Genomic DNA, 27,917 nt, shown 5'->3' on the forward strand with positions numbered 1-27,917 from the left:
TTCAGCACTGTAGGGATTCTATGATTCTAACTTATAGTTCAGAAGCCATAGATTCAGTAATCTAAGCAAAATTTGCCAGTGCACAATTCCCATTATCCCTATGTAATCTTGATTTTAAATTGCTCAAAAGGAGATGTGCTATAAATAGTACAATTATCAGTAGATGTAAACTGGATTATAACAGTTGCATCCCTCTCGATTACAGGATGGTTTAATTTGGAAAAAATGGTTCAGGAGCTGCTTGAAAAAGCAATGGTCAGAGTGCCTCATGTAGGTTTTCATCTTATTTTAATACAAGCTATCAAACAATTAGTGGGTTTTTTTAAAAAAAAGTGTTTATTTTTTGAGTGGCCCCATCAAGTTCAATGTTAATTGTCAAACATTATAATCAGTGGAAGACTTTATACACAACTTACCAATTTGTCAGCAGCTATGAGGCTACAAAAAATTATCCTGATTTTAAAGCGTATCCACTAGAACTATTACAATGCTACTTCACTTTCTTAATCATTAATTTTGTTAACACTCGTTGGGAGGAATAGCCCACTAGGCTACAACTTGCTCACGTGCAGACGCTGATGTATTGGCATTATTTGGATGTGCAATTTTTAATGCAACCTAAATAACAGTGATAAACCTCTAAGCAATTCTCTGCCTGAGAATATTCAGATTTATACAAAATTCAGTTGTTTCTGCCCACCTGTGTCTCCTTGTCTCTTGTGGGTGCTGTCATGTAGAATGTGGTTTCAAGCTCCTGGCTGCCTCCTGTCACCACCTGAAATGGTTGGCTTCATGTAAGACCCTGTACTGCACATTTAATATTATTTGACTATGGAACTGTGACTCAATCTGCATCCATACAAATATATTTTCCAGCTGTGACCATTACATTGTGATTAATAGCAACAGTCTTGGATAAGTTCCACTTCTCAGTAGCTGCACCCCACCCTTGCCCAACTCCCTGTTCAGTGACATGGTACAGACAATTTTGGTCTAGTTCCAAAGTGCCACTCTGCCACTGTAAGTTGATCTTATCCTCAGTTACACCAATAAGGTGAATCCTAACTAAGTAGCCTTACTTACATTGACACTTGCCTAGTTGACAACTGCACGTGCGAGCTTTGACAGTGAGTGTTTGACAAGTTGTAAAGCTTAGGAATGGATATTACAGTGAAGCTTGACAGAACCCTCAGGTGACGTGTACTTCCGGTTAAATTGTCACACAGGAGCAGGGAATTCTGTGTTTTTGTCTAGTAGCTGAGAAGCCAGTTGTAGCCATCTCCTCTGACCGAGGGCAGTGTTGAAAATTGTTTACAAAACTCAGTCTTTTTGTCATTCTTGCTAAGTCATATGCAGTCTGCCCTGAGGTAAAGCTATGCAGGCAGCTATACTTCCTAAGGCCAGAAATACCTGCTTTAAATTCCTTTCTGGCCAGTATTGGCTAGCTGTTTTGCAGATAACCTCAACCTTTCAGGGAAGCTTTTTTTTAAAAACTGAAGATAGATTCTAGTTTAACACAATGTATAATTTTGCAAGAGTATGAGGTAGTTTCCTTCTAAAATAATGTGTCAAAAGGAAAATGTCTTGTAATATTGAGCATGCAGGAATGTGCCTCTTTGCAGGAACCACCCCTTTGATAGATTGACTTAATTCTTGTGTAGTTTTGAGATACTTCTGTGCTGTTCAGAAAACATAATATACGCTATCTGAGTTTAAAAGGCCAATACCCATATTTTTCTCCCTCTCGATGCCTTCTCCCCCAAGCCAGCAACCAGCTTCCAACGTGCATTTTTTTTTAGAGTGAAGCTTATAAGAACATAAGCCCTAGGAGCAGGAATAGACTATCTAGCTCCTTGAGCCTGTTCCACCATCCAGTAAGATCATGGCTGATCTTTTCATGGTCACAGCTCCAGTTACCCGCCCGCTCACCAAAACCCTTAATTCCTTTACTGTTCAAAGCTTTATCTATCCTTGCCTTAAAAACTTTCAATGAGGTAGCCTCAATTGCTTCACTGAGCAGAGAATTCCACAGATTCTCTAGTCAGAGTAATATTTGCCATACTACAAAAACATTAATGGACCAGTGTTTGAACTGAATGTTTATCGAAACCTAAGGGAAGTTTGTAAACCTGTTTTGGATAATATGTGACCTTTTTTATCTTTTCTCTTGGCACATGCTAGCTAATGTTGTAGCTTGTAAATTAAATGTTCTAGCGTCTGAGGATTTCAAACCTATGCTATTTAGCATTGTCTCTGTCACTGATGCAAATTCAAGTTATCCAATCTGTGCTGTTGATGCTTTCTCACATTGTGGGATGGCAAAGGCAGTTATTGCAGTTGAAGTGAAATTTTCTTGAAAAATAATAAATGATCGTTGGCTCTGGGTGCTGATCATTGATTTTTATGAGGTTTTTTTATTACAGTCACAGTGAGTGCCCGCTGTTCTCATATGATTTGTGAAGATTAGTATTAGAGAGGAGTCAAGAGAAATAAAACTAAACTAATTAGAGTAACTTTTGACTCTGCAGCTGGAATTTTAGGCAGGCCTGAGGAAGGACTAAGCAAGACAGCTGTGAATACATAGCTCTAGGTGCAGTATGATTGCAAAGCAAAAAGCCTTGCATATGCAGATCAGTTTTCACAACAAAAGTGCTTTGCAGCCAATGCTGATGTTTAGGCATTTGTCATTATGTTGTAGGTTTGGCAGTCAGTTTGTGTACAGCAAAATCTCCTAAACAGCAATGTGATCATATAAGTGTACAGAATTGACTCTCATACTATTCTTCAAATAGCACTGTAGGATATTTTACTTCTACTTGAGATAACAAACAGGCCCTTGGCTTAATACTTCATATGTAAGACAGCACCTCTGACAGCGCAGCACTGCCTCAGTACCACACCAGAGTATCATCCCAGATTTTCTGTGTAAACCTCTGGGGTGAAACCCATGACCTTCTGACTGAGAGGCCAGAGCGCTCCCCACTAAAGTAGCATTCAGGTCTGCCTGCAACAGTTCATCTGTGTAAATTGTTCACCTTTAATTCCTAGCAGGCAGTTTGATTCTTTTTTTCCAAGATTACATTCTCCAACAACAACTTGTATTTACAGTTTGGCTGCCTGCAAAGCTTTGCCTCAGAGTAAGTGCATGTGACTTAGCAAGAATGATAGCAAGGCTATGTGTTTTCTAAACAAATACAGAGCTTGACAAAATTAGAACAATGTAATAGGTAAAGATCCAGGCAAAGAATGTAAATAAAGAAGGTTGCAAACTATATCTGGTTGGTGAATGTTATTGTACTTCAGTCTAGCTCAGTGACTTGTAGTGGCTAGGTTTCAACTCTTTGCACATTCAGCACCAAGAATTTACCTGAAATCCTGTTTAATTTATGGGATGTGTATATCCCTGATGAGACTAATGTTTATTGCCTTTCCATAATAGCCCTTGTAAAAGTGATGGTAAGCCACTGCCTCAACGCCCATATGCTAAATGCTAAAGCTTAAACTCCCCTCCAAAACCAACTTGCATACCTTTGCAATGCTTTTCTTCTTCAGACTGTCACTAACATTGAGCATGTTCACTTCTGTCAAACATAATCCTGAAGTTGTCTCTTGTCAATCAAAGAAACTTTTGTTGGTATTTGCAGGAGCAATGGGCTAGCACTTAAATAGGTTTGTTTTTGTACTGTTGTTCCTTTAGTTATAAATTTCCAGTAACTGAGTGAGCAGGAAGAATTGGAATAAAAGTGATCTTTTTTCAACCTACAAAAATCAGTGTTGTTTTGATGTAGATGCTGGATTCCACATAGCTTAAAATGAACTGGCAGCTAATCTTCAAGGTTCCAGCTCCAGGATACGGTTCAGAGAAGGAGAACATGCCCCTGTCTACATCAACTGGGATGAAGTAGAAAGGGTTGAGAGCTTCAAGTTTTTAGGTGCCCAGATCACCAACAATCTGTCCTCCTCCTCCACCCCCCCCCCCCCCCTCCCGTGCCGACACTATTGTTAAGAAAGCCCAACAATGCTTCTACTTTCTTAAGAGACTAAGGAAATTGTCTCTCTCCAACTTTTACGGATGCACCATAGAAAGCGTTCTTCCTGATTGTATCATAGCTTGGTATGGCTCCTGCTCTGCCCAAGACTGCAAGGGTCTACAAAAGGTCATGAATGTAGCCCAATCCATCACACAAACCAGCCTCCCATCCATTGACTCTGTCTATACTTCCTGCTGCCTCAGCAAAGCAGCCAGCATAATTAAGGACCCCACGTACCCTGGACATTTTCTCTTTCACCTCCTTCTGTCAGGAAAAAGATACAGAAGTCTGAGGTCACATGCCAACTGACGAAAGAACAACTTCCTGCTGCTGTCAGACTTTTGAATGGACCTGCCTTGCATTAAGTTGATCTTTCTCTGCGCTGTAGCTATAACTGTAACACTACATTTTGCACACTCTCGTTTCCTTTTCTATGGACGGTATGCTTTGTCTGCATAGTGTATAAGAAACAATACTTTTCACTGTATCTTAATACATGTGACAATAATAAATCAAATCAAAGAAGTTGCTAATTTGTTAAATTGTTAATCCAATCATTTATAATAGTAAATGGAAAGTATTTTTGGTAGATGCAAAACAAAGTTTCTTACTCAGTTCTGGATAAATAAGGAGCCCAGTGTAGTGTTTTTTAATATTTTTCGCAGGATTTATTGAGTGTTGGTAAAATTGGTCCGTGTTTCTGTTCCTATTTCTGGTCCACTTTGGTAGGAATAATGGTAGGAAGGATTATTACGTGGAGAAAAACTGCAGCAGGCGGCGGTGCAGAGGGACCTCGGGGTCCTTGTGCATGAGTCGCAAAAACCCAGCTTGCAGGTGCAGCAGGTGGTCAGGAAGGCGAATGGGATGCTGGCCTTCATAGCGAGGGGGATTGAATATAAAAGCAGGGAGGTCTTGCTGCGGCTGTATAGGGCATTGGTGAGGCCACAGCTGGAGTGCTGTGTGCAGTTTTGGGCGCCGTACTTACGCAAGGATATTTTGGCCTTGGAGGGAGTGCAGAGGAGGTTTACTAGGCTGATGCCGGAGTTGAGGGGGTTGAGCTATGAGGAGAGGCTGAATAAACTAGGCTTGTACTCGTTAGAGTTTAGAAGAATGAGGGGAGATCTCATTGAGACGTATAAGATGATGAATGGGATGGATAGGTTAGAGGCGGAGAGACTCTTCCCGCTCAGAAAGGACAGTAGGACTAGGGGGCACAGCCTCAAGATAAAGGGGGGGGGCGGTGGTTTAGAACGGAGTTGAGGAAGAACTTCTTCACTCAAAGGGTGGTGAATCTCTGGAATTCTCTGCCTGTTGAAGTGGTGGAGGCTACCTCGCTAAATATTTTTAAGAAGCGGGTTGATGGGTTTTTGATAAGAGAGGGGACTAAGGGTTATGGGGAGAGGGCGGGAATGTGGAACTGAGCCACGACAGATCAGCCATGATCTTATTGAATGGCGGGGCAGGCTCGAAGGGCCAGATGGCCTACTCCTGCTCCTATTTCTTATGTTCTTATTCTACCTGCCAGTTAGTGTACATGGACATTGGCTGATGATAAAATTCAACTATTCAGTGATGTTCTCACATTTGAATGGCTTGCTTATTCTTACTGCCCAGGCATGATTCATTTCTACTTGGGCTGGTTATCTGGTAATGGTCAATTCTAGAAGAAAAATGCTTTAACAGAAAGTTGGTTGGGTTGATAGACTGCAACTTGCACAGTACTGCAAAGATATCAATGACTTAGACATAACTCTCGTATCTTATGTATCCAAGTTTTCTGATGATAAAGCTAATGGTGAGAACACAAAGCAGCTGCAAAGAATATCATAAACAGGTTGTCAGTGGGCAAAATGTGACAGATGGAATGTGACATGGGAAATGTAGAATTATCCACTTTAGAAGGAAATTAGGAAAGCAAAATTTTTCTTAAATGGCGTGGGCCTGGGAAACATAGGTATCCAGAATGACTTAGGCGTCCTTGTTGCACACACAAACAAGGAGCAGGAGTAGACCATTCGCCTCCTCAAGCCTGCTTAATAAGATCGTGGCTGATCTGATAGTAACTTCAAAACATTAATCCCAAAAGTTAACATGCAGATGCAGCAAAGAATTAGGAAACCATTTGGTATATTAGCCTTTATTACAAAGGAATTGGGATGTATGAGTAAAGATGTTTTACTGCAGTTATACAGGGTTTTGTTAGGTTTACACTAGATTACTATGTTCAGTTATGTACGGTTCTGAGCTCCTTACCTTAGGAAGGATATACTTGGTGGCAGTGAAATTGAACTATGAGGAGAGGTTGAATGGACGTGACTTAATAGAGTAATAGTGAGGAAGTCTGGCAATGTTAAATTGATTCCCAAAAGCACAACCTGTGAATGAATGAGGAATCACTAGTTGGACAGCAAATTCTTGTATGTTTAACTGTGCAAGTGCAGATGCCAGAAGTTGCCATCAGCCTCATAGTGATAGCAATGCTCTGATTTGCTGTCTTTATTGTCATAAAATTTGGAGATGCATTCTGTAGATTCAAATAGATTATATATGTTTGAAGACTGACTGTTCCTTTTCAGTTTTAACTACAACTTCTTTTAAAAAGTGCAGCACTTTCAGGTATTATAGAACTTGCTGTGTGATATAACACAGTATTGTACTATATATCCAGAGTGGATACTATTTTCCTGTGTTAATAGATCTTGCCAATGGCACATTATTAGAGATTGCAGCTTGGGTTATTAAAAATTAAATGGATTGTAACATTTAAGTATTGCAAATAGATGTGTTTTTTAAAAGTATTTATTATATGAAATCTGTCATTTATTTGGCAACTGATTTTGTAAGAACTTCGCTATTTTACCTTTTCAGGAAGAAAAGCATGGTGACATCCCCAATCATTTTCTTCATTTAGATGTGTTTCAATTTACAATCGAAACCGTGAGTCAAATATCTGTGTTGCCATTCGAACAATTGTCATAAAGTACAGCTTTGCTGCTGGTTATTATCATTGGATTTTTGGGACATTCTTCATGTCAGCTATGTGTTGCACTGGGATTTCCAGAAAGTTTATTAAAATAAAAAAGGATAAAATTACAGTTCACTCTTAGTTGATTTGAGAGCTTATTTGATCCTTAAAATAGAAGTTTTGTTTACAATTTACATGAACTGAGATTCAGAGTGCCCCAAAACATGATGTGAGGAAGATTGAATTTCTGAGAGTGGCGGATTGAATTATGTCGATATCAAGAGGAAGCCTTTCATAAGTACACTTCTACCACTGCTTGGGATAAAGAAACATTTCTAACTTAATTGAAATGTCAGGAAATTTATCAAAGTAAAATAGCAGAAAATAAGTAGTAGTAATGAGCTGTACTATTTCTTTGCTGAGAATTAAGATTGAAAAGTCTGCTTTCAGAATTGTTCATCATCTCAACCTATTCATTAGTTTCTCAGTACAGTATAAGCAGCCATCTTTATTAGATGCCTTTTGTCCTGATTCAGTGTCTGTCTTGGGCAGATTTTTTTATAAAAAAAGTAAATTCAGCAGAAATTATGACTGGCAACTGTGAAATAAGGAAAATGTTACGATTACATGATTGATGTTTCTTGACTGGATGAAATTGAAAGAACAGTTTGAGACTTGGTTGTGTTGTTTGAGATCAGCATTATCTGAACTAGCACAGGCTACTTCCTCCTAACGGAAGGTAGTTTGCATTTACTGAAGTGCTCTGGTAGTAAAGTGATGGTCAGCTGTTTGACATTGGAGATGTCTGTATATGAAGGATATTTTTGACTGTGCGCTACAAATCTCTCCATTTAAGATGGGAGCTACAATTCTATAATAAACCATAATCTCAGTAGCCTTTAAGTTACTCCAAACATCATATTTCCAAACATAAAAATATAATAGTACCTATATAGTTATTCCAGTATTCTGCTTTCCAACAAATGTTGGTTCCTGAATCTGCAGATTAGAAGTTTTTGCTCATTGAGTATGAAGTACATCAGTTTCAAATCTTTCGTATGTTATTATCAAAGTTTTAAACCTGTATATCACATCTAAGCAACCCTTCCCTAAAATTTAACCATCTCTCTGAGATAGAATTGACAGACTTGCGGTTCACCTCACAGTACCTACTAAATTCAAACAGTTTTAAAAAATGTTTTGATGCCTCTCCGATTTTAACCTCAGGATCTACTTCGTTACACTCTGTTGGGAACTATAGAACTGCTTACACATGTTTCCATGTTTGATTACTGTTAATTCATGTTGCTGGATAATTCAAAAAATATTACACCTTTTTGGCTGATACATCAGCATAACTCACTTCCTAGCATCCCAAGCCCTATTCAACAAGTCAGATGTAATTAACTCTCAAAAAGAAAACCAGGAAGTTTTGGGAGGGAGATTGGGACACCTTTTAAAATATTGCACTCATTTCTCAACTTTTGTTTTTCAGCTTCATCCAGGAATGGCTGTACGTTTAATTAATACCAGCAGACTATAATTAGCAGAAAGTACTTGGTAATGCTCTACCATGATGATCTAAATTCTGATAGCTACTGAAGTAGGTGATCTGGTGCAGCATAATATGCACATGCAGATGCGGCTATTTGTATTTTGGTGAATCAGTGCTGGGGATCAGGTTGGCTGGCCCTGTGGGTATCGTCATTTTTGTTGATAACCTGCTATTTGCCATAGCTCTGTAAATATTTAAAAGTGATTTTAAAAGAAGGATGATGAGGGAAGCTGCCTGTGAGTGGAGTTGAACAGTACTTTTCGTGTATTGTGATTGTAGTGGCATTTACTTTTGTGAATGATTGACAATGAAACTGACTGAAAATATATTGCAATCGCATAGTTCTCTGAACCATCCCAGAATTGGATATGTTTCTTTTGCATGCATATTGTGCATTTCTCCAATCTTTTCCAGGATTGACAGAAACACTTAGTGGAATGACAGGAAATATAAATTAATGGTTACTTCATTTTATAGAAGTTAATTAATATACAGAGTAATGAATGTAATCAAAACTCATTTCAGTTCAACTGACTACAGAACTTGATGACAAGGAAAATATAAATATGCAACACTCTCAATTAGCGGGCTTGTTTAGTTTTTAACAGTTCATTTGTCCGAACGTGGCCAGTGCTGATCTTGTGTTTTTCCTTGTTTTGTACAGGCTTCTGTCTTGGACTTAATTAGCAGAATAATGGTGTCCTTTTGTCTTTGTACCCAGTTAGTGGTAGAATTGAAAGGAAAACAGAAAATGTTGGTAAAACTCAGCAGGTCTGGCAGCATCTGCGGAGTGGGAAACAGAGTTAATGTTTTGAGTGTAACACGACTCATTAAATTCTTAATCAACTCTGTCCTGTCTTAGCTTTGTAATGGAACCAATGAGTCTGGTAGGATTACAAGTATCCCTATTAGAGGTTTACATTATTCATATTTCCCCAGATCAGAGAAGGGTTTGAAAGCCAAGGGTACAAAAGTACGTTTTTGAAATCAAAGGGCAGGTTTAAATTTGTAAGTTAATTTAAATTTCTGTCTGGGGCATCTTAAGTATGCTATGTTGTCATGGGGATAGTTACATAAAAGTATTTATTTCATTTTTAGATTTTATCTCTGTGATTTCTCACAAAAACAGTCATCTTGGAAGTAGTTTTGAAACAGTTTGTATCTGGTGCGTGGAAGGAGCTGTGGACCAGGAGCAGGGGAATATCGGGAGCCAAGAGTATTTTCTGATATGGAGTCACTACTCGGGAATTATGAGTGAAGCTCATGCTTGAACTGAGGAGTCCATAATTGTGAGGTGCTCAAAAGAAAATTGGAGGGTTGTCTTGTGGAAGGACCCCAAAAAATCTCATAACTCGGAATAGCGGGTTCACTGAGTCAAATCAAGATGAATTCCTGATTGCTGTGGTATACCTTGCTTTGTCCCAGAAGAAGTGAAGGAACTCTCGGGATCCTGTGAAGTAATGGGGAATTCTTGGATAGAAATAAATAAAAGTAAAATGGGAAGTGTCATGTTGAGAAGTTGGGCCTTAACACCAATTTTGTAAACACTTTTAAGAACATAAGAACATAAGAAATAGGAGCAGGAGTAGGCCATCTGGCCCCTCGAGCCTGCCCCGCCATTCAATAAGATCATGGCTGATCTGTCGTGGCTCAGTTCCACATTCCCGCCCTCTCCCCATAACCCTTAATCCCCTTGCCTATCAAAAACCCATCAGCCCGCTTCTTAAAAATATTTAGCGAGGTAGCCTCCACCACTTCAACGGGCAGAGAATTCCAGAGATTTACCACCCTTTGAGTGAAGAAGTTCTTCCTCAACTCCATTCTAAACCGCCCCCCCTTTATCTTGAGGCTGTGCCCCCTAGTCCTACTGTCCTTTCTGAGTGGGAAGAGTCTCTCCACCTCTATCCTATCCATCCCATTCATCATCTTATACGTCTCAATGAGATCTCCCCTCATTCTTCTAAACTCTAACGAGTACAAGCCTAGTTTATTCAGCCTCTCCTCATAGCTCAATCCCCTCAACTCCGGCATCAGCCTAGTAAACCTCCTCTGCACTCCCTCCAAGGCCAAAATATCCTTGCGTAAGTACGGCGCCCAAAACTGCACACAGTACTCCAGCTGCGGCCTCACCAATGCCCTATATAGCCGCAGCAAGACCTCCCTACTTTTATATTCAATCCCCCTCGCTATGAAGGCCAGCATCCCATTCGCCTTCCTGACCACCTGCTGCACCTGCAAGCTGGGTTTTTGCGACTCATGCACGAGGACCCCGAGGTCCCTCTGCACCGTCGCCTGCTGCAGTTTTTCTCCACGTAAGTAATAATCCTTCCTACCATTATTCCTACCAAAGTGGACCACCTTGCACTTGCCAACATTAAATTCCATTTGCCAGTTCCTGGCCCATTCGCCCAGCCTATCTAGATCCTTCTGCAGACTCTCCACACCCTCCGCACAATTTGCCTTTCCACCAATCTTGGTGTCATCAGCAAATTTCGACACCATACACTCGGTTCCCTCCTCCAGATCATCTGTATAAATGGTAAATAGCTGAGGCCCCAGCACCGATCCCTGAGACACTCCACTAGTCACCAACCGCCAATCCGAATAGCACCCATTGACCCCCACTCTCTGCCTCCTATTTGACAACCAGTCCTCTATCCACGCTAACACCCTACCCCCAACTCCATGTCCCCTGACCTTCTGCAATAACCTCTTGTGAGGTACCTTGTCAAACGCCTTCTGAAAATCAAGAAAGACCACATCCACTGGCTCTCCTCTATCCACCGCCCTAGACACGTCCTCATAGAACTCCAGTAAATTCATTAAACTCCATTTAATTCTTAAATTTTCTTTAAGTTAGTGAAATTTGCTTTGTCTAGTACTTGTACAGTAAGTTTTTTTTTGTTTAAAATGTGAAGCCTTGTGCGGTAATTCTTTCAATTACTGGCGTTCAAATCTATTTTTAAAAGTTACTCGTCTCCACTGAGATCAGAACACCAATCTTTGCTTAGATGCAAATTACAGCTATCTGGGATATACTTGATTTCTATAACCTGTACAATTATTCTCCATTTCTTACTGTCTTAATGAGTCATCTGTGCTTCCAGTGAATAGGCCAAAATTTATTTGTTCCAGCATTTCCCTGTGTGAAACCTCCCCCTTCCCAAAATGTGCAAGAAATCTGAAAGTCTTACCTTGCAAACTGCTGTTCTTGTATGAATGGCAGGAGGCTATTTCATCATCACAGCCAGATCTGATCATGTCCTTAGTGTTCATCCGACAGTAAGGCGCTTCTATTGTAAGCAATAAAAGAACAAACTTCAGATAATAAGTCAAAAGAAAAAGTTTAATAAAGAAATTTCATTACACCACATCTCAGGCTACACAACTCCCACAATTCCCATATGCTTTCTATTTATACCAGCCCAGCTGACCATCACATTTTGCTATTGGTTTCATTGTCTGCCTGGTCAACTGACCCTCACTGCATATTACCATTGGTTACATTATAACAGATTCCAATGTTATATTATAACATTGTTATATTATAACACTTCCACACACGTATAATTTGCAGCACAAGTTAATGGAACTGGAATAACTTCTGGTGACTGTGTATAGTTTAGTACAGCGTTGGATGGTACTCTTACTAGACCATTGAGAGAAGTTTTATAACCCTTGAATAATAAATATCTGTTCAGTACCCTGTTCTACAATATTTTTTAGGTCAACACAGTAGTTCTTGGTTGTTGATAGTATTGCTAGGTGAAGGAGTTGAAGTGATTTGCCCACCAGTCTTTTTATATTCCTAGAGAGATCAATAACTTTAAAAAGATTTGATCTTTCAGTTCGTAGCCAAAGGATAACACAACAAGATTTCATGTTTTAAGATTACTGTTGTAACACGACTAAAATGCTAATGATTAAACGCTACCTTTGTAGGCAACATACACTTTAAATCACAGCATAGAATTTTCTCTTTTTACTTTTAGCAAAACTGCGAAAGCACACTTCATAGGTGTATGCATACTTCACACTGCCTTTTAAGTCGACATTCAGTTCGCCCAGAAGCAATCTAAAGTGAATCTTAGTTCCTGAGAGTTATTTCCCTTTGTCAACTTGGTTACTTGTAATCTCAGAACCACCTCTCACAGTGAGGTTTTCCCTTCTAGCATTACTGCCTCTGGTGAAAGTGAGGCAAATTTTCCAGCCTGTTCCAACTCCTCACAGATGTGGTCTTCCCAATCCAAGGTGAGAACCCCCAACTGCATTACTGCACAGTGAACCATGGAGACCTCTGGTCTCCAACTGCCGTCTTTCTCTTGGACCCACAAAAGACTACCTGTGTCTGAATATCATGGGTATCCTTGGCCTTTCTTTTCTCAAAACCAATCTCCAGACAGCGTGCTTTGTAAAGGGGAAGAAATGTTAATTAGTTATCCTTGAGATTCCAACACTCCATCTTGGAAGTAAGTGGACAGCTGTTTATAACCTGACTGTTGGGAAGTGTATTTCATCTGTCCATATCTTAATCCCTGCAACAGGCAGCTGTATATTTAAAGACTGAAACCACAAATAGTTAAAAACATAACAAAATGTTAAATTTTCACAAGATCCAGCTTCTTGGATAATTTCTTTTCAGTTTCCAAGCCAGTACCTTTTAGTTGCCAATGCAGGAGTTACGAGGTTAACCCGGTTTAACGAAGCAGCATAACGGAAGTGTTAAGTTCAATTAATTTCATTTTCTAGGGATTACTTGCCTCTTATTGATGCGCCTTTTAAATATATTCCATGTTGGTCCCTGTACTGTATGGGCAACTGTTTATTGAAGGATAAATTAAATTGTTCCATTTTGTCTTTAATTTGTTATTAATTAAGAGTTCTCTAATTTTAATATTGATCAGTATTACATTCTCTCTTGTTTGTCCTTCAGTATTGAAGAAGGCCGTCTTCGTTTGTCATCCACATGTTGGGCTGTGTTGGTGTGAAGATGGCTGATGAGTTCCATCTTGACACACAAAGTTCTAGTGCAGTAAGGACAGGAAAATGAGGCTGCAGGTAGCTGGGGGCACTGTTCTCATGGTTTTTATGTTTTGGACTGATGCTAACCATTGCTCCTCATCTGCAAATGCACCTTCAGCAATTACACTCCTGTCGACTGAGCGACTCTGGGCAGTGTCAATTTTAAAATTCCTAAGGGTGGTTTTCAGGGTACTCTCAAAGCATTTCTTCAAGCCACCACGGGAATGTACTCTGTTCTGTAGTTCACCATAGAAGACTTGCTTATGAGTTGTTTGTCAGACATTCTGGTGACATGTCCAGTCCATCAACGTTTGTGTTGTAACATTGTGAAGATGCTGACCATGCCAGTTCTCCTGAGGACCTCTGTGTCTGGGACTTTGCCTTGTTGCTTGATGTTAATGTTGAGGAGCTTGAGAGGCAGCAAAGCTGGAAGTGATTGATTTTCTGTGTAGGTCACTGGTAGAAGTCCGGGATACTCATGCATTGAGGAGAGTGGAGAGGACGACTGCTCGGTAGACCTTGAACTTGGTGTTTAGATTCACCCCCTTACGCTCCCATACTGAATAGCGAAGTCTTCTGAAAGACGTACTGATCATGGTAATTCTGGCATCGGTCTCATGTCAATATGCACACAGTGCTGCATAGGGAGGTGAATTTGTCCATAGTGGTCAGCTTCTGGCTGCTCACTTTCACTATTAGAGCTTTCCTGGAGCAGGTTGGAACATGACTTCCTGTCTTCTTTGTGCTGATGGTGAGACCAAAGTTACCTTAGGATGCGGAGAACAGGTCCGTAATGTGCTACATATCTATCTGACTTCCAGAATTTAGTGCATAGTCATCAGCAAATAGAAAGTCATGCAGTTTTTCAGTGAGGACTTTGTCTTGGCCTGGACGCACTGCAGGTTGACGAGCTTGCATTTATTTCGCAGTCGATGTCTATGCTTGTGTCTGCATGCCATCATGGGACTGTTGAACAATCTGAGTGAATTTGCCTGGGTACCCAAACTTGCCCATAATCTTCCAGAGTCCTTCGTGGCTGACAGCAATATTACTCTCATGTGTCCAGCTGCTTTAGTAGGAAATAATGTGATTTATGAACAGTTCATTAAACAAGAATCCCAGTATGATCTCGAATTCGAGAAGTTGCAATGCACAGATGCAACAGTTGAGACCATAAAAGGTGACTGGCTCAGATCGTTCCCACATATCATGATTGAAAACTTTCAGTCTTGCAGTGGTTTTCTAACCATGTTTTGATCTAAATTTGGAATTACTATGTTGGACTTTTTTTTAAAAGTCAAGCTTAGGGAACTTTTTCACAAGCGTGTTCAATATCTTCCTGTCTGTTAGTGGAGAGCTTACTCAAATTGAACATTCGGCTTGAGAGGCTCAAAAGTAGTGTGGACAAAACAAAGGCTAATCATGTGGTTTTAGGACATAAGAATAGGAGGATTTCTGACATGCAAACTATATAGCTTTTGAACATAGACATATCTTAATTTACACACCAGCCTAGCTTACTATGTTGGAGACAACAAAGCATTTTTTGTTTGACCACTAGGTATTAGATTCTACTACACTCAATCCCTACCTGCAACCTCCCCACCCACCAAACCGATGTATAAAAATATATTTGGAATGTATGCTAAATTGCTCTTTGGTGTCCCAAGATGTGTCAGTTATGGGGATTAGTAAGATAAATTTGGTGGGCAGTGGGGCCTTGTTGTTGATTCATTGTTGTTGAGTTGATGTGTACCTGATGGACCAAATGACCTCCTGCATTATAGGGATTCTGTATGTTGTTGCTATCTAGGATTGGAAACGCTTGTGACATTGGGCAAATGGAGTTGTATGCACACTGAAGACATTTGATGCCTATCCATAGGAACAGGGCTGTAAGGGTCATTAAGACTATAGTGATGTTTAGCCATAGCAGCATTGTGCCCCTTTAATGACAATTCCCTGTTATTCATCATATCCTTAATATCCCTACTTTCAGAGGAAACACTTTCATACACCATAGTTGATTGTACGCTGTTGACTTTCTGGCATCTTGTGTTTGATATTCTCGATCAGCATTTGTCTTTGAATTCGAAAGCTATTTCACCTCATTGTGGGAAGATTTATTTCCTATCTGTCAATTTCCTTCATTATTTTAATTATTTCAATTGAATCAATCCTAGGTATTCTTGTCCCTAGCTGTATGCATCCTTTATCATATATCCCATCATTTTAGCTGTAAGACCGTAATAAAATCAATATATCCTTCCCACTATCAGGTATTAAAGCTGAACACATCAGTTTAATTGATGTCTCTCCAGCACTTAGCTGCAGTAATACTTTCTTTGATATTATTGTCTTTCTCTTATGTTGAAGTTCAGCATCTTGTTCATTGTCTTGACCACTTATGTGCCTGATTCCTTAAGTTGTTCCATCAGTCCCCTCACCCAGTGTTTGTGTTGAGACTGTATTTGTACCTCTCACTTCCTGTTGAATTGCTTTTGACTACTATTGATTCAATCATTCACTTAACTTATTTATGTCCTTTTGCAATCTTCTGCTGTGCACTTCACTATACCCCCAAGTTTGTTATCAGTTGTGAGCTTCAATATAATTCAATCCTTGTAATTTCTGGTCATACATAAAGAAAAACTGGGCCCAGTTTCTGCAGATGCAGTTTGTCACCTCCCTTTGATTCAAGGGTGTCCCCTTTATCCCTTTACAATCTACCTCATTACTGATTTCCTCCAAATTAATCTATCTAAATGTTAGTCATAAGCCTTTTATCAAATGCTTTCTGAAAATCCATATATATATGACATTTAATTTTTATGTACCACCCCATTGACACCATCAAATAATCTGTTGCATTAGTTAGAGCTAACTAACATTTCACACAAAATGCTGACTGTTTTTACTTGGCTTGTAAGTTTTCATTTCTTGTATTTGGTAATGGGTTCCAACAGTTTCTCACTACCTTCCAGTTAGACAAGAACATGTAAAATTGATGGGCAGGCAAAGGCCAGCAGGTCTTTCAAGCCTGCCTGTCACACTTGGCGGTTCCCTGCAACTCTACCGAGCTTTTGTATCTCAAATTTTTGTGCCCACTTGTTTTTAATAACCTTAACCATCTATGCCTGAAAATTAGTTTGACTTTACTTCAATTTATTTAGCGACCGGTGAGTCTAACCTCAGTGGTTGGTAAGTTGATGGAGAAGATTCTGAGGGACAGGATTTATGAACATTTGGAGCAGTTTAGTATGCTCAATAGTAGTCAGCGCGGCTTTGTCAAATGCAGGTGGTGCCTTACGAGCCTGGTTGAGTTCTTTGAAAATGTGACTAAATACATTGATGAAGGAAGAGCGGTAAATGTGATTTATATGGACTTCATCAAGGCGTTCGATAAGGTCCCCCATGCAAGACTTCTTGAAAAGGTGAGAGGGTGTGGGATCCGAGGGGCTGTTGCCTTGTGGATCCAGAACTGGCTTGCCCACAGAAGGCAGAGAATGGTTGTAGATGGACCTTTCTTTGCATGGAGGTCGGTCTCCAGTGGAGTGCCTTAGGGGTCTGTTCTGGGACCCTTGCTGTTTGTAATTTTCATAAATGACCTGGATGAGGAAGTGGAGGGATGGGTTGGTAAGTTTGCTGACGACACGAAGGTTGGTGGTGTTGTAGATAGTTTGGAGGGATGTCAGAGGTTGCAGCGTGACATAGATAGGATGCAAGGCTGGGCGGAGAAATGGCAGATGGACTTCAACCCGGATAAATGTGTAGTGGTCCATTTTGGAAGGTCAAATGGGATGAAGGAGTATAATATCAAGGGTAAGACTCGTGGCAGTGTAGAGAATCAGAAAGACCTTGGGGTCGGGGTCCATAGGAGTCTTAAATCGGCCTCGCAGGTAGAGGATGTGGTTAAGAAGGCGTATGGTGTACTAGCCTTCATCAGTCGAGGGATTGAGTTTAGGAATCGGGAGATAATGTTGCAGTTTATAAGACCCTAGTCAGACCTCCCTTGGAATACTGTGCTCAGTTCTGGTTGCCTCATTACAGGAAGGATATGGAAGCTATTGAAAGGGTGCAGAGGAGATTTACAAGGATGTTGCCTGGATTGGGTGGCATGCCTTATGAGGATAGGTTGAGGGAGCTTGGTCTTTTCTCCTGAGAGAGACGAAGGATGAGAAGTCACCTGATAGAAGTGTATAAGATGTTGAGAGGAATAGATCGGGTGGATTCTCAGAGACTTTTTCCAAGGGCTGGAACGGTTACTACGAGAGGACACAGGTTTAAGGTGCTGGGGAGTTGGTACACAGGAGATCTCAGGGGTAAGTTTTTCACTCAGAGGGTGGTGGGTGAGTGGAATCGGCTGCCGTCGGGGGTGGTGGAGGCAAATTCGATTGGGTCTTTCAAGAGACTTCTGGATGAGTACATGGAACTTAATAGAATTGAGAGTTATAGGTAAGCCTGGTAGGTATGGATATCACTGGCACAACTTGTGGGCTGAAGGGCCTGTTTGTGCTGTAGTTTTTCTATGTTCTATTTCTATGTTCCTTAATCTCATTAGTTTGTACATTAAAAATATTCTGTTTTACCTTAATCCTTTTGGAGTTTCTCTTCACAAATCACTGGTACTCTTGCACTTGGTGACTAAAGCAATCTATTTAGTGGTTTTGCATTATCTTTACTTTTATTTTCTTTCCTAGATCTATTTTTATGGCCTATCCACATAGTTACTGGGAAAAAAAACTTTGTACCTTTTGATATTGTTCATCTTCTCTCATTATTTTCTTGGTCTTTTTGTTGTATATTCCTGGCCTCATTCATTTTAAAAACCATTCCAACCATGCTGAAATAGACCACGATTACATCACCCCAGAAGTATCTTGTTTTGCCTTGTTGGGTTTATATTTCTTTTGTATTTGGCTAACTAACTTTTTAAATAGATTGTACTCATTAGACTGTAGATTTCCCAACTTAGCATTTCTTTGTCTGATTTTAGTCAATTTATTTTTCATTCCTTCAAAACGTAGCCACGTCCTTTTTCTTCTCTCTCAAGCCCTGTAGTGAACTCAGTTATTTTAAAGCCAAGATTCCAAAGATGCTTTCGTAGCACTACATTAGTAACCATTTATTTCACTGCTCATAAATGAATAGTACATTGTCTGCTTGATAGCTTTAAGGCATAATATTGAAGAAAACTTTTTAAAAATGTAATCAGTACATCCATTTTCTTCCTACCTATATGCAAGGTATTGTGTTTTCTTGTTAAAAGCATACGTGTGCTTATTTCTAATTGTGAAGTAATAATCATAGCTAGATGCACTAAATTCCCCCACCAGTGTTTTGTATCTTCTATTGTTCCTCAGTATGCATACTGATTACATTAAGTTAGATGTTTCCTTGCTAACATCATGGTGACATCTTTGTTAATATTGCCACACCCCTGTTCTCTTACCCTATCCTTCCTACCCAGTGCACTTGATTCCCAGTCGTGTTCAGGCTGCAGCCAGGTCTGTTTAGCTGCCTATGAACCACCAGATGCATTTTGTTTCCAATGCCTCTTTTTTTATTTGCAATTCTCCAACAATTTTTTGAAAAACGGTAATTGACTGCTTTCTTTCCATTTCTCCCTCCACCTTGTACCTTGGTTAGTTTATTATGTTTATTAAACTTGTACAAAAGAGGATTATCTCCACCATTCCAACTTTTCCCTTTGTTCCCTCACCGCCCCATGCCATCTATCTTAAAACCTTAATTTGCTGCCCTCAAAAAAAAAGCACCCCATTTTCTAAGGTACAGAAAAACGAAAAACTAAAAACTGCACGATGATTTCCCATTCGGGTAAGTTTGGAGTTGTGGTCACCTTCTGGTTCCTGATTTTTAACTGTGGCCTTGGCAGTTAACTGGCAAATCATACTTCGATAAGAAAAATTGAAACATGTTGAAAATGAACTGATTGGATGGGAGAGGTAAAGAATCTAAGGATGCAGATGAAGAAATCATTAAAAGCAGCACCATAGGTCAGCAAAGCAGTTAAAAATGTTACCATGCACTGGGATTCATTTCTCCAGGTATAGAATTCAAAAGTAGTGAAGTTACTTTACAGTATCCTCTTCAGGCTATGGTAAAAATTAGGTGTCCAGATCACCGACAATCTGTCCTGGTCTCTCCATGCTGACACTGTAGTTAAGAAAATCCACCAAAGCCTCTACTTTCTCAGCAGACTAAGAAAATTTGGCACATCTGCTGTGACTTGCACCAACTTTTACAGATGCACCATAGAAAGCATTCTTTCTGGTTGTATCACACTTTGGTATGGCTCCTGCTCTGTCCAAGACTGCAAGAAAGTACAAAGGGTCGTCGTGAACGAAGCCCTGTCCATCACTCAAACCAGCCTCCCACCTACTGACACTGTCTACACTTCCTGCTGCCTCAGAAAATCTGCCAGAATAATGAAGGAATCCACACATCCTGGGCATGCTCTCTTCTATCGTCAGGAAAAGGACACAAACCAACCGACTCGAGAACAGCTTCTTCCCTATAGCCATCAGACCTTTGAATGGACCTATCTCGCATTAAGTTGATTGTCCTCTGCACTCTAGATATGACTGTAACACTATATTCTGCACTTTCTTCTTTCCTTTTCTTTGTATGGTATACTTTGTCTGTATAGTATGCAAGAAATAATACTTTTCACTGTATACTAATACGTGTGTCAATAATAAATCAAATCAAAGTAATTTACGTAGTTCTGTTCTCCATACTATAAAAAGTAGAAGCAATGAACAAATTGCAAAAATGGAGATTTGCAGAATGGTATCAGAACTGAGAAATTACAGTTGTTGGGGAAAGTTGAACAAGGCCTTTAGAAAGGAAAGTATTTAGAGGCGACATTTGTTGGTTGGACAGAATGGATTTACAATGTTTCCACTTGTGAGAAAATCCAGAAGAAAATATAAGAAAGTTATTAAATCCAGTGAGCAGGAACTTTTTTTAGTGGGACTCATTAGCGCACGAGTGTTTGAGGCAAATATCATAGATGCTTTTGTAAGGGAAAATAGATGAGTATGTGAGAGCAAAGGATTAGGAGGTGGCACAACTGAAATACAATCACTGACACACATACTTGTTGAGCCAAAACGGTTTGTTTGAATGCTATAGGTTCAAAGTGGACTGATCTTTGTTTCAACTTTGAATTTGACACCTATCGTTAATAGAATTGATGGATTGTTTTTTTTAAACTTCAGGTAGAAAAAAATCTATGCTATTAGCATTCCACAGACTGCTAAGTTTTAACCAATTATTTGAATTTGTGTTTTGGATAGAGGTGTAGTTTGTCATAGTGATTTTAACAGTAAAATAAACATTGAGTTATTTTTTGTTAAGGGAGGTTATTGCTGACATTGGTAAAGAATTCCCTTTGTAATATTGCTGAAGGACTTTCGTCTTCACTATCTTCCTTTTCCAGTAGTCCCTACCTGGAGATAGCTGGAAATGAGATAAGGTATAATAGCAACTTGTTTTGAACTAAAGTGCTTAATTTACATGATACTGGACAAATGATGCTGCAGCACAAATAAGTAAAGACTTCAAAATTGTTCGAACTAAGGCATGGTACATGGATAAGGATATGAATTGAATGCCTGTGACTGAATGCTTACAAAACCAATTTATACTTTGTCACTTATCAAGGTGTGTATGGAACTCTTATTGGTTTCTGCAGGTTAATCTAACCAATTTTGAAAGGTTGAAGTAGACTCACTCAGCAATTTTGACCCTCTAACTAGATGCAATGACAGCTCAGCGAGTTTTGAGTACATTGAGCTATGATAGAATTGACAAAAGTTACAATAATAAATGCCTAGCATTGTTATTCTGCCTGGGTAAGGTGCTCTGTTGGAGAGTCAGTACAGACACAATGGGCCAAATGGCTGCCTCCTCCACTGTAGGAATTCTGTTTCTATGAATGTCCGCACCTGTGGTAATTTGTTGGTGAGGTGCAGGATTGCAGCGAGGAAAATGGAGACTAGCACTGCTGTGATGACACAACTTGGTTGAATCCAGTTTTCACTTAGAGCCTGTGTGCTTTGGTTAGGATCATGACTTGCATGCCATCATGGAGAAGGTGGATGATAAAATTTTGAAAGGCAGCCACATTTGAGATGGTTTCATTAGTGCCAGTTGTACTGAAACTCAAGCAAATGGTTAGGCTTCATTTCTAAAATTATGTTCTATTCTAATTGGGTTTTCATGCTCAGAACTGACTTTTTTCTAGCCTAGCAGCCACAAATCTCCTTGAATAGCAATCATGTGCATGGCTAATTTCCTCATTTTCCTCCTCAGTGCCAGGGCACTAAAGCCAATTATAGCATCCCTACTGGTGGCTTAGCTGAGAGTAATTAATGCAGCAGAGACCAAGGACTGGGATGGAGTTGTCATTTTCATTGAGATACTTGGGTGATGCATTTATGCACTTAATATATTGGAACACCCCACTCAACATTATTTTTTCTACCTCATATATTTCAGTGATTTCTTGCCTTTTGCTGTTTAAGAAGTATGTGCTAGAGTGGTGAGCGGCCCTTTTTTGGACGTAGCATGTAGCTCTGTATTATTTTGACTGACGTGGCTGTGATAGTGTTATAATTGTCATTGTTGTCTTTTTTTCTGGTTGCTTCCAATGCTTTTAAAACCCAATGCATCACAAACCTTGTCTGATTGGACTTGTTTATAGATTTCTTTACCCATGATTAAATATACTTTCTCACCTTATCGGGTGGACAGCTGTTTGACTACAATTACAGCTGAGCCCAAACCTATCCTTGCCCAATGCCTGCATCAACCCTCCCTCCCTCGCACATGCACAGACTTGCTTCCAGGAGAGTCTTAACAGCCTTTCTGATAACTGATCAATTTCTCTCTACCTATTCCACGATAATTCATTTCAAACAAGCATGACTTATTTTACTTTCTGGTTATTTATTGTACTTTTTTTGCATTGAATTATGAGTTTTTTTGGCCTTTTAAAAATTCAGGGAGAATAATGACAGAAGTAGCTAGCACAGTTTTTTGGCAATGTTTCTCTTTCACTTTAGAAATACAGTGGCTGATTTTGTTTTTTAATTCTAAAATCTTTGGACAGCATTGTCTAATTCTTTGAAGGGTAAACGTATTTTCAGCAGCTGAGCTGCATTGAATTTCCCTTTGCGATATCAGTACTAATTACTTACAGTTTCCTGAGGCTTCATTTTCTCCTCAAAGAGGTGGACTGGGCCTCTGCTTCTGCACTTCTTTCAGTGCTGTTGACTGATGTGCTAAATGGAAACGATAATGCTTTGTGACAGGCCAGATGTAATAGACTTTACAGGGTGTGATTGAATGATCTAGTAATTAGAATGGAAGGCTATTCGTACAGTCGTGAAGTTTGATGAGAACAGGCCCTTGTCACTCTTTGCAAGTGCATACAGAAGCTTGTGTTTGAGGTGTTAATACTTCATAACAAAATTAAGAATTTTCACGTAGATGTTTTATTGCATATTATCCACGACTTACCCTTATTTTTAATATCTCTTGTCTCCAACTCCATTGAAATGATCTATAGTATAGTTGGAGCATGAGGATATTCATAATACATGTATAAATGATGGATAACGTGTTGTTTCAGGACAACACAGAATTAACTCCACTTGGCAAAAACTTGTTGGCTGGAATACGGGAAATAGGACATTCAGCCTCTCGAGCTCGTTATGCCAACTGGGAGGGGAAGTGGGGGAATGACACAATGTTGGGGGGGGACGGTGTCCTTGGGGAGGGCTGGGGGTGAGGGAATGATGCAATGGTTGGGGGGTGGCGTTGACAACACAATAGTAGGAGGGACAACATCGGAGCAGGTGGGTGACAATGATGCGGTGGGTGTGAGGGGGACAACACAAAGGCAAGGGATGACACAGTGATGGAGATGGGGTGTGTGAGGGTGGTGGATGACACAATGGCTTCTGGAGACACAATCCAACCTGTGGGCAAGGTGAATATGGGCACAGTCTGTTCTATTTCTCCTAATGGGTCAATCAAACCATCCCAGAGATCCGTCTGATGAACCTTTGTTACACTTCCTTTATGGCAAGTGTATCCTTCCTTGGGTAAAGAGACCAAAGCTGCACAGCTTGGTGTGGTCTCATCAAGGCCCTGCACAACTGCAGTCAGACATCCTTGCCCCTGTACTCAAGTCCTCTGACAATGGAGACAAACATACCATTTGCCTTCCTAACTGCTTGCTGTACAAAGCGTCCTTCAGGGACATCAGCCTGCATTCTCTAGTATATTGCAAAAAAACTAAAAATTTGCATTGTAGATTTTTTATTGCATATTATCCACTAATTACCCTTATTTAATTTTTAATATTTCTTTCCAACTCCATTGAAATGATCTATAGTATAGCTGGAGCATGCATATATCAGAATATATGTAACAAATGTACAAGTAGTGGATGACATGTTGATAACATGTTTGTTTCAGGACAAATCATGTCCCTGATGTCCTTGAAGGTGGCTTTGTACATCAACATTTCCCAATCTATCGCCATTTAAATAATACTCTACCAAAGTGGATAACTTCATAATCCATGTTATTCAGCATCTGTCATGTGTTTGCCCACTTGCTCAACTTGTCTGTATCACCTTGAAGACTTTTAACATCCTCCTCACCATTCACATTTCAGGGAGGCAGTGGCATAGTGGTATTGTCAGAGGACAAGCAATCCAGAAATCCAGGCTTCAAATCCCACAGACCATAAGACATGGGAGCAGAATTAGGCCATTCAGCCCATCAAGTCTGCTCCACCATTCAAACATGGCTGATAAATTTTTCAATTCTATTCTTCCTCCTTTTCCCTGTAACCCTCGATTCCCCTACCAATCTATCTCTGCTTTAAAAACTCATTGACCTGGCCTCCACAGCCCTGATGGCAAGTTATAGGTATGTAAAAAGAAGATTAACAAAGGCAAAAGCAGCTGACCGTCTAACATGGCCTAGCAAACTACTCAGTTCAAGGGCAATTACCGACGGACCCAATAAATGCTGGTCTTGTAAGTGATGCCTACATTCCCTGAACAAATGTTTTTAAAAATTTCCATCAAGTTTTGTCGTCAGCAATGTTGGCACTGCCCAGAGTATTCAGATTCACATCTTATTATAATAGATTCTGAGCATTTCCCTAATAATGTTAAGTTGACAGATCTGTAGCTCCCTGTGTCTCTTATTCTTTCCTTAAATAGTGGGATTGCATTTTTCACCTTTCCAATCTGCAGAAATTGTTCCAGAATCTATAGAATTTTGAAAGATGACCGCCAACGGATGTACTCTTTCTACAGCAACCTCTTTCAAACTCTGGGAAGTAGAGTAACAGATCCATGGGATTTATCAACTTTCAACCCCATCAATTTCTCCAATATTGCTTGATACTAATTTCTTTTCAGTTCCTCATTCTCACAAGTCACTTGGTTCTCTACTATTCTTTGGCGGTTTTGATACCTTTATCTATGAACATAGACACAAAGTACTGGTTTAGTTTCTCTGCCATTTCCTTATTCCCCATTATATAAATTCTCTTGTCTCAGCCTGTAGTAGACCCACATTTTTCTTTGTTAATCTTTACCTTTTTGCATGCTTATAAAAGGCAGTTTGTCTTTGTTTCCTGTAGAACTTTCACATTCTATTTTCTCCATCAGTTTCTTGGTTCTGCTATGAAATCTAAAATGCTCTCAAGCTCACAACTCTCTTTTTAGGCAACTTTAGAAGCTTATATCTTTGATCTAATCTTGTTAGTCATAGTTGGATCACCTTTCCTGCTGGGTAGTGGAGCTAAAATGGAGGTGTTTCTGCTCTGCTGGCAATTTTCTAGGGCCTTACCAGGTGGCTGAAGTGTTTGCTTCAGTCAATGAGGAATATTTTTAAACTATTCAAATTGGGGTCATATAACTTGCTGAAGCCCCTGGTATTAGCTACCTGCTAGGAGATATATCTGTCGTGGAAGCTCTACTCACTAAAACCTGACAGTATAGCAGAAGAAGCCCAAATGGTTAATGTTGAAATTGTTTTTTATCTTGGTTCAGGAACAATTCTTCAGGCTTCACAGAAATGTGGGCTGCTGCCATCCAAGGTTCCTCACCCTGGGACCTATCCTTTTGCCCTTCCTTGGTTAGTCTGCAAACAGAATTCCCTACAATTACCATAAGCAGACAGTGTGAGCTGCATTGGTAAGCCTATTGCTGTTAGTAGCCCACGCATTTATGTTACTGAGACGCTTCCCACAAGATGGACCTCCCTGTGGCACTATGGAGCATGAGTTAGCTTTCCAATTGTTAAAATCTAAACTATGATTTCTTAAATAAGTTTGTGTTTTTTAAGTTAATTTGTGAAGAATTATCTGGTTCATCATGATATTAGTTATCGGAAGCACAGAATACTTTGTCAGTGGTCTCTACTGGCAAACTTGTACATAACCAACTTACCACTGTTGCCACCACTGGGTTGAGGAACCACTGAGTTGCAAATCTTCAAATGTAGGTTTGAATAGAATGGCAGTACTCCTGTGGTGTTTCACCACATGGACTTTAAGCATTGTATCTGCTTGAAAGATTTCCATTTGCATCAGTCTTTGATTCCAATAATGACATATAGCTGCAAGCAAGAGCTATTTGATTTACTTTGTTCACATAGAACTGCAGTCCAGTGTGCTCCCAACTGACTGATCAAAAAGGTGTTAAATTCAGTCTTTGACCTGTGCTAACTAGTTTTATCTTAATTGGCATGGTTATATTACTTCATGAGAAGAGAAGTCAGGACTCCTGTTTCTCATTATCTTCTGATTTCTATCCTCTATTTGAATAGTTCATCATCATTTGTTGAGGCTCATGCATAAAGGCTGCCCAATCGGGCAAAATAATGCAGAGCAGCAGTGAAACTGTATCTGTTTGAGTCATTGTATTTAGCAATAAGATAGAGGAAAAATCTGGAGAATGAAAGGAGAAAGATGGCTGGGGGTATAAGTATGGATTTGTAGGAGGTGATTTGTTTGAAGTCTTCCCCTCACCAGCGAAAAGTTGGTGGGGCGATGATGCATACATTAACTAAACTTGTATTTCATGCACTATGTTGGATGCAGAGCAGGGAAAAAACCAAGAAGTATCTGAATGTGAAGCTGTTCTTGCTATCACAAAGATATCCCATGGCATAAAAGTAATATAAGAATTATTGTTATTAGCATTGTCTGGTTTTCCTTCAACTAGATATTGAGGCTTTTACACTGTTATATCTATTGCTTGATTCAGTACTTCACTGTGAATTCATAGGGTGCGTTTTCCTGGTTCTTGGCTATAATAGTTAAAATAGCTCACCAACGCTTTGTCAGACGATGAGGAAATTTGGCATGTCAGCTATGACTCTCACCAGCTTCTACAGATGCACCACAGAAAGCATTCTGGTTGTATCACAGCTTGGTATGGTTCCTGCTATGCCCAAGACTGCAAAAAAACTACAAAAGATTGCGAATGTAGCCCAATCCATCATCCAAACCAGCCTCCCATCCATTGACTCTGTTTACACTCCCCACAGCCTCGGGAAAGCAGCCAGCATAATTAAGGATCCCACTCACCCCAGACATTCTCTCTTCCACCACCTTCTGCCAGGAAAGAGATACAAAAGTCCGAAATCACGTACCAACTGACTCAAGAACACCTCCCCTGCTGCTGTCAGACTTTTGAATGGACCTACCTTGCTTTAAGTTGATCTTTCTCAACATCCTAGCTATGACCATAACACTACCTTCTGCACGCTCTCCTTCCTTCTCTATGAACGGTATGCTTTATCTGCATAGTGTGCAAGAAACAATAATTTACTTTTCATTATATACTAATAGATGTGACGATAATAAATCAAATCCCCTCAAAATCATTAGAAGACTCATGAAATGCTGGAAAAATGGTCTAAGTGGTTTTTAGATATTTTTCTGAGTTGACTTTTTTTTAGAGCTATGGTGGACAAACTGGAGAAACTTTGAAAAAAAAATCACTCTCCATTTGTTTTCCAGGTTACCTTTGAGGCACCTCTGCAGAATTTTTTTTAAGTATTCACTGATTTTCTAATGATGGTGTTGAAGTCAACAAAACATCAGAAATCCTTATTTCTATAAGGATGTGACTAGTGCGGTAGACAGGGGAATCGGTGGATGTGGTGTTTCTGGATTTTCAAAAGGCGTTTGATAAGGTGCCTCACAAAAGGTTGCTGCAGAAGGTTAGGCTGCATGGAGTTGGGGGTAAGGTGTTAGCGTGGATAGAGGATTGGTTGTGTA

General features: G+C 39.8%; 1 protein-coding gene across 11 annotated transcripts in view; it reads left to right on the plus strand.

The window, feature by feature from the left end:
• Positions 1-27,917, plus strand: part of fbrsl1 (fibrosin-like 1) — an 884,033-nt gene that overhangs the window by 145,549 nt on the left and 710,567 nt on the right. For 9 of the 11 annotated variants that reach the window (XM_080208005.1, XM_080208006.1, XM_080208009.1 and 6 more), the window contains exon 2: positions 6,900-6,968. The exons of the other annotated variants lie outside the window; for them this stretch is intronic. In XM_080208005.1, coding sequence (XP_080064131.1) covers positions 6,900-6,968 — 69 coding nt within the window. The remainder of the gene's footprint in view (positions 1-6,899; positions 6,969-27,917) is intronic. 11 annotated transcript variants of the gene reach the window in all.

The sequence above is a fragment of the Carcharhinus amblyrhynchos genome, chromosome 20 (assembly GCF_965287045.1).
Source record: "Carcharhinus amblyrhynchos chromosome 20, sCarAmb.v2.hapA, whole genome shotgun sequence".
NCBI classification, from domain to species: Eukaryota; Metazoa; Chordata; class Chondrichthyes; order Carcharhiniformes; family Carcharhinidae; genus Carcharhinus; species Carcharhinus amblyrhynchos.